The 7,392-nt window shown below is 33.0% G+C and overlaps 1 protein-coding gene across 1 annotated transcript; it reads left to right on the top strand.

Moving 5' to 3' along the window:
• Positions 1 to 1,290: 1,290 nt before the first annotated feature.
• Positions 1,291 to 4,727, top strand: LOC113874756 (probable receptor-like serine/threonine-protein kinase At5g57670). The gene is made up of 10 exons (XM_027512971.1): positions 1,291 to 1,423; positions 1,597 to 1,715; positions 2,154 to 2,272; positions 2,373 to 2,503; positions 2,701 to 3,009; positions 3,126 to 3,380; positions 3,482 to 3,639; positions 3,751 to 3,966; positions 4,317 to 4,466; positions 4,581 to 4,727. Exons 1-10 carry the CDS (start codon positions 1,291 to 1,293, stop codon positions 4,725 to 4,727), a joined length of 1,737 nt encoding a protein of 578 aa, XP_027368772.1.
• Positions 4,728 to 7,392: the final 2,665 nt, after the last annotated feature.

The raw sequence follows: 7,392 nt of genomic DNA, 5'->3' as shown, positions 1-7,392 counted from the left end.
TGCAAAACTTCTGTCATTTTAGCTTACACTTCATAAAGTTTTGTCATATCAACATAAGTTGCAAATTTCTTTTCGCGTTTGGGATCCACATGTACATTATGACTACTTTGCAGTGCCAATTCAAAAATTTGAGCAACAAATAACGCAATTCTATATGGGTGTGAACATATTTATTGATTCATAAATATTGTGACTTCTCCGATGTAATAAAGTCCATTTTGCATTTTTGTTTTTGTAGCAACCCCAATTATCTCGAGCCAGCAATGGCAGCACGTGTTCCAGTTTTGTATACCTCTGAATTGCAAAATCGGCATAATTATTCAACGAATCTTCAAGTGAAAGTCGCACATGCTTATTCTGAAGAGGCGATTCTTATTCAGAAACAGCAATAATTGGATTTAGAATGGCCCTATCTTTCTTGGAAGGGAGAAAATTATAAAAAGAATCAATCCATTCTTCCGTAACACATTAGAAGGTTATCTGTTTTGAAAATTTTTAATTCTATATTTTTCTTAGTTAATAAGGGAATTCTTATAGGTTTACTTCACATATGAAAAAGGAAAATCTTATTTTATGAGCCACATTACATCTGTGACACATGTTCAACTCACCCTGCTATTGACACAATTCGTTGTATTTTATTCTACATAACAAGGTACTTTACGACCCCATTACACGAACTATGATGTTGTGCATGACAAAATTAATGAAAGCTGTGCCAACCTTACAAAATTTGATAACGAAATAGGGGAAGCAGTTAAACAAAATCTTGGCCACTTCATCCAACAGAAAAGAGAAGACAGTTAGTGTCCTCTCAAAGTTTCATTGATGATAAAGTGATGATTTTTGAGAGTGGCAAATAGCCCCATAGGCTTTCCTACCAAATGGAAGTGAAAAAGAAAAAGAAAAACAAAACAAAAGAAGAAAAGGTACTTTGTTTACTAAATTTGAAGGGGAGCTTCACTTTTGGCTTACATAGCAAGATAAATCAAATACGTGCCCACCACCTTTGCTTATACCCCAAAGCACCCAACTACAACACTTAATTGTCACCAGAGAGAGAAATAGAGACTAATCAGTTTTCCTATTGCCTCTCTTAAAGGCTTTTTATGCTTCTCAAACAAGTATAATAGAAATTGGACATGGGGTTGGCCGTTGGCCTCACACCCCTAACTGAATTTAATCATGCTCTTCCTTACACACACTACTTATTCTTAAGCTCAGAATGGATTTATCCGTGAGTGAAAAGAACTAGCAGAGCAAATTATTCCATTTCTCTAGCATTTGAAAATGGTACTTCCTTCCCCTTCTAGAATACTAATTGGCCTCTCCTTAGACCCAGATGACAGCAAGGAACTTCTCTCATGGGCAATAACAGTTCTAGCCAATCCAAATGACACCATTGTGGCCGTGCATGTTCTTGGTTAGTCACTATTCAAAAGTTCGAAATTTCATCTCATTAAGCTTCTTATTAGTCATAACCTACATTATCACTTTTTCAATGATTTTAACATCAATGATCAATATAGATCAAACCATCTTTACATAATATGAATATTTAGTTTTCTAATAACTTGCAAACTTGTTAAATTACAGTTGCTGAGGATAAGAAGAAGCGTGTCTCAGTCAGAAGAAGGCAATCGCAACTTAGGCAGGCAAAGGCATACGTTATATCTGTGCTTGGAGAATTTGCACAGACCTGTTGGTCTAAGCAGGTAATTTTCATCACCAGGATCAATTATAAGAATATAAATGTAATCTATAAAGTTGCGTTTGGACTGGCATTTCAAAAATCCTACAATTCATATATTTAGATAGTAGAAAAAAGTAATTTTAAAATATTATAAAATTTTAATTAAGATAATTTTTATGTCAAATAGAAAAAATTTTAAATAATTTATTTTTATGGAGAATTTAAAAATCTCTTTATTATGCTTAACCTTTTGTATTTTTTATTTATAACTCTTCATAATTGACTCTCATTTTAAACATTCCTCATTATTTATTTTATTTTGTAAAAAATTTAAACTTTCTCATCCAAAAACAAAATGGCAATTTAATTTTTGTAGTGTTCAGAAAGACTAGACTAGACTTCAACATGCTTGTTACCAGAGTTTAGAATCAAATAATGCTCATGAAAACATCGTTATCAGGTTAATTTGGAGGCGAGGGTGGCACTCAATTCCACAGTTGGTGGAGGTTTAGTGGAGGAAGTTAAGTCTATCTCTGCTGACTTTCTTCTCCTTCGTGGCTCAAGAAACCGAGCAAAGAAGTATGAACTGAAATATGTAACATTTACCAATTTTCTTCATAGAGATCAGGCATGACATGACAAGACAAACCCACTTAATTTTTTTAATTTTCTTTCTCAGAAGTGGAAGTTCTAAAGGAATTTCCAAATATTGCTTTGAGCATGCACCTGAAAGCTGTACCATGGTCTCAGTTGGGAGGCGTTCAAAGGTTGATCATCAAAGTGCCAATTCAAACTCAACACATTGTGAAGGTAATTAATTCAGTTCTCAGAAATAATGTAACAAAACACAAATTACAATGGATAACAACATCAACAAACCCGTTAAATGAGATAGATACCTTGTATCTTTTCACTAGCAGATAATAAACAACCAAGTTCAAGATGGTTAAAGAAGGAAAATCAAGGTGACAAGGCCACTTCCCCTGCTCTGGAAGACTTTATTTCAGGAAACAAGACACAGAACCATTCACCAAGAACTGTTCTAGATGGACTTGAGGGACAATCCAACAGCACAGAAGATGACACCTTTAGCACTAGGATCTCTAGCACCACATATACCCCGTCATTGGATTCTAAGTCTAAGCACAGATCCAAAAGAAGAAAACCACAGTTCCCACTCAGTTTCATAGTCTCATTCCTTGCTTCACCATTTAGAAGGAAAAACTTTAGCATGTCCAAAAATGATAAGCGCCAGCCTTTGTTGAAGTGCTTTAGCTATGAACAGATAACCAATGCCACCAACGACTTCCACCAAGGTATATAAAATATAAAACCGTGGAAATTCTAATGTCATTTTTTAATTTGTGGACTCTTGAAGCTATCTTTTGAACATTGTAATAAGAGTCATTCATTCTTTTTTTTAAAACAACAGATAATTTGGTTGGACGAGGTGGGTACTCCGAAGTATACAAAGGTGATCTGTCTGATGGACGAACCATAGCTGTGAAGAGGTTGGCGAAGGACAACAAGGATCCTAACAAGGAAAAAGAGTTCCTTATGGAGTTGGGTGTTATTGGACATGTTTGCCATCCTAATACTGCAACTTTAGTGGGCTGTTGCATTGAAAATGGGCTATATCTGATTTTCAATTACTCTCAAAATGGAAATTTGGCAACTGCATTGCATGGTGAGGAAGCCTTGTGTTGCAATTCCTTATTTTATTTTATCTTTCATGAAGTAATGTTTTTTATGTAATTTGTTATTTACATGCATTGGAAATATTAACAGGTAAAGCAGGGAATTCCCTTGACTGGCCAATCAGATACAAAATTGCTATTGGTGTTGCAAGGGGTCTCCATTATCTTCATAAATGTTGCAAACACCGAATAATTCATCGTGACATAAAAGCCTCTAATGTTCTTCTGGGTCCCGATTATGAACCACAGGTACAAAATAAAATACTTATCAAATTCAAACATTTGCAGCAGGAAAAACGACACAGTTTTCACGTGATTCAATTCCTTCAACTTACCCTTTGACTTTTTTACCTCTATTAGATTACCGACTTTGGGCTTGCAAAGTGGCTTCCTAACAAGTGGACTCACCATGCTGTGATCCCCGTAGAGGGCACATTTGGATACTTAGCGCCAGAGTACTTTATGCATGGAATTGTGGATGAGAAAACAGATGTTTTTGCTTTTGGGGTTCTACTTTTGGAGATTGTAACGGGACGCAGACCTGTTGATTCATCAAAGCAAAACCTTCTCCTATGGGTAACCATACATCTCATTCCATTAAAGCGAGTGTCACAGTTCACAAATAATGCTGATTAACAATATACTAAATACTCAAATTCGTTCCTAAAAGTTTAGCAGTGCACATATCAGTTCTTAAAACTCTAGTCCCTAAAATTCATAAATCCATGTTATATTAGTATTTTTTCCAAGGGCTAATGTCAGATTTTTGTATTATCAGATAACGTGTCCCATGCTAAATTTGTCAAGTACAAAGTTGGTTATTATTCCATGTAGGAATTATCACCATCAAACAATAATACTCTAAAAGCTAGCTACCTGCACAGATTGGTTAAAGCAAGAATTTAATATAGTTATGTAACATACAGGCCAAGCCTCTGATGGAATCAAGTAATATTGCTGAGCTAGCTGATCCAAAATTAGAAGGTAAATATGATGAAGAGCAACTCTATAGGGTAGTGCTAACGGCTTCATACTGTGTGAGACAAACTGCCACGTGGCGTCCCCCAATGAGTGAGGTGAATGAACACTAATGGTCATTCTTTTGAGTTCCTTTCATTCTCAACATCACACTTCACCTGAATGAAGTTTCCCTTTTTTTACCTATTTTTCCTGTGTTTGGTTTTACATAGGTGCTAGAGCTGCTAACAAGTGGCCAAGACAAAGAGGTTGGAAAGAGCTGGAGGATCCCAAAGTTCACTTCCGATGAATTGGATGATTACTCTATGGTTTTCGGATATGATGTCCCCTCGGACATATCTTTGGAGGACTATTTGTAATTCCATATTTTATATTGTAGGCTTGTGATAGGAGTGAATTAATAAGGATTAGATTAGAACTTTGATTCTTTATTTTTGTAACTTATATATGACTTCTTTCTTGTGATTTTGTAGACCTTAGTCTAGTTTGTTTTGGTTGAGCAAATATGTATGAGGGTTGCTATTTGCATCTAGTATTGTGGTCATTCAAACCAAGATATGGAGAAAAGACTGAAAGTTCGGAAGTAAAATAATAGACGACGTTGCTTCCAACAATTAAGTTTTAGTTTCGGATAACGCAAACGTTGAAAATTTAATAGCCCGTTTTATTTTAAAAATTTTAAGATGAAAGCCCATCTCTGCTCCGTACCGGTAAGGAAGTTCAAAGCCCATTGAAAAATTATAGATAGAAGTGATATACTTGTTGACCAAAAAATTATATGAAATTGTGCAGATAGGATCTGAAAAATGTTGAATGCTTATTAAAACTTTTAGATATCTCAAATATTCGGTGGTTTCATCTTTTAAAGTACTTTTTGTAAGATTACAAGTGCTGTTAGTTTCTTTCTTACACGCTTCAAAATTGACATTAATCTCCTTTTAGGGGCAGGCATTTTCAAATATAAGATTAATTTTACCACACTTTATGTATTTTATTATTTTTAACTTGAACAAATAAATGATACATCACATTTTGTTATATATTTTTTTGTTAATTATTAGATAATTTTTAAAGGAAGAAATTTATTTTAATAATTGAAATTAAAATTATTTGTTAGTAATTACAATTAGAGGAACTAGAATCTCACATTCTCAACAGGTATGAGTACCAAATCTGTAATTAAATTTTAAATAATAGATTATTTTAATATAATTCACTTCAAAAAATTAAAAATAAAATGACATTCTTTATTATATATTAAAGAGTGACACTTGTCAGTAATAATTTTTATTTTCAAAATTTAAATTATTTTTCATCAATTATGATTTTTTTAAATCTATATTTGATTTTTTTAAAAATCATTTGTAGGTAATAACAGTAGTTTTTTTTATCTTAATCTAATCTTATATTATATATTTTAAAATACTTTAAAACAGACAAAAAAATGTATAAGATATTTTTGTAAGTCGGGATATCATTGTACTTTCAATGACATAACAGCGGAAAACTTAAGCCCAACCCAGAAAATAAATAATTTTTTTAATGTGTAAAAGAATACATAATAAAAGTATGATAAATAGTAATATTTTATTAAAAATTACATTATTTATTATTATTATTACATTAAATTCTATAATATTGAGAAAAATGCTATATATAAAATTTTTGTTATGTGTAATCGACAATGTATTAAAAAAAAATGAAAGAGGGACCAGAGTAACATGTCCTTTTAGTTTGGTTTAGTCTTTCAGTTCCTCACATGGTAAGATTTGGAAGCGAAAGCAGAAGGAAGTAACCTATAAAAGCTTGAAAATGAAGGAGCAGGTGGATCCAAATACAGGTCTAGAGAGCATATCTACAATCCGTGGCAGTTCCATGGTTTCAACTTTCTTACACAAATCTGAATCGATATTCCAAATTGAGAGGAAGTAAATGCTACATTGAAGATAAGGAGAAGGGGATGGGTGTCGGGAATTACTTACTATGCATATTTATTTTGTTTTACATGTTTTTTGGAGTTAAAAGCAATGATGAACGAGCAAAGTGTTGTGTTGACTGTGCATACCTTAACATAGTGGGGGTGTGATATGATGGACATAACTGGAATGGACCACACTGGCCAGTGGCGTTGCAACGAGACATATGAGCCCACAGGAGATGGTTTCGAAGGGTGGCACACGTGAAGGGGATGTGGGCTGGGCCCACCCTGTAGCCCATTTGACAGTGACCCCACGTCAAACAAATAACCGACACCTTTTCCTCTTCAATCTTCCGTCTCATATTTAGATAAAAACACTGCCACTATCCATATCAGTTTTCAGTTTTCTTCCGCAGAATGAATCAATAATTGCCTGTTTTGATCCTTACAATTCAATCAATCCCTATTGTAACTAGTTCAAGTAGAATCACCCATTTTCGCCTTCAAAACCACGTCATCATTCATCAATAGTAAAGTTGTTTTCAAAATAAATAAATCTTCTTTTTCTAATTTCATTTTAGAATGTTGTACGAAAGAGAAATGATATTTCATTTCAAGACTGAAAATGATTTTGAACACGAAATATTTATAAAAAAATTATATTTATTAAATCTAAGGGTTAATATATTCTTTCATGTTTACTTTAAAAGCAAATTCACTTTAAATTGTTCTGTTATATCTTAAAACATATTTCTTCTAACTACCTCAACCTATTGGATGATTGATGTGTCTTAGAAATTTGAAATAAGTTTGTCGTGTTAATTTTTTTAATTAGAGAGAGGATAGGATAAAACATATTTTTTGCATTACACATCAAATTTCAATACCAGCATAATTATTCAGTAATAATTGTATATTTATTCATTGATATAAGAAATTTGTATATATTATTGATACATCAAAGTTTAAATTAATAAAATATATTTATTCAACAAAAAATTATACTAACAAAACAAGTTTAATTACTAGGCAGCATTTTTCTGTTAGGAGGTGATTTTGTGTAATGCGTGTATACGTGCGTGTAACATGAGAAGGGACTTGTACCT

Source organism: Abrus precatorius, unplaced genomic scaffold, assembly GCF_003935025.1.
Source record: "Abrus precatorius isolate BTA unplaced genomic scaffold, Abrus_2018 Scaffold8, whole genome shotgun sequence".
Taxonomy (NCBI): domain Eukaryota; kingdom Viridiplantae; phylum Streptophyta; class Magnoliopsida; order Fabales; family Fabaceae; genus Abrus; species Abrus precatorius.
The sequence above is the reverse complement of the archived record's forward strand: the minus strand, read 5'-3'. Positions and strand labels throughout refer to the sequence as shown.

Excerpts from the sequence above, each read along its gene's own strand:
- LOC113874756 (XM_027512971.1), top strand. The coding sequence starts at position 1,291 with ATGGTACTTCCTTCCCCTTCTAGAATACTAATTGGCCTCTCCTTAGAC. Across the intron at positions 1,716-2,153 it reads AGACCTGTTGGTCTAAGCAG|GTTAATTTGGAGGCGAGGGT; the intron begins GTAATTTTCATC and ends CATCGTTATCAG. Across the intron at positions 3,381-3,481 it reads TTTGGCAACTGCATTGCATG|GTAAAGCAGGGAATTCCCTT; the intron begins GTGAGGAAGCCT and ends AAATATTAACAG.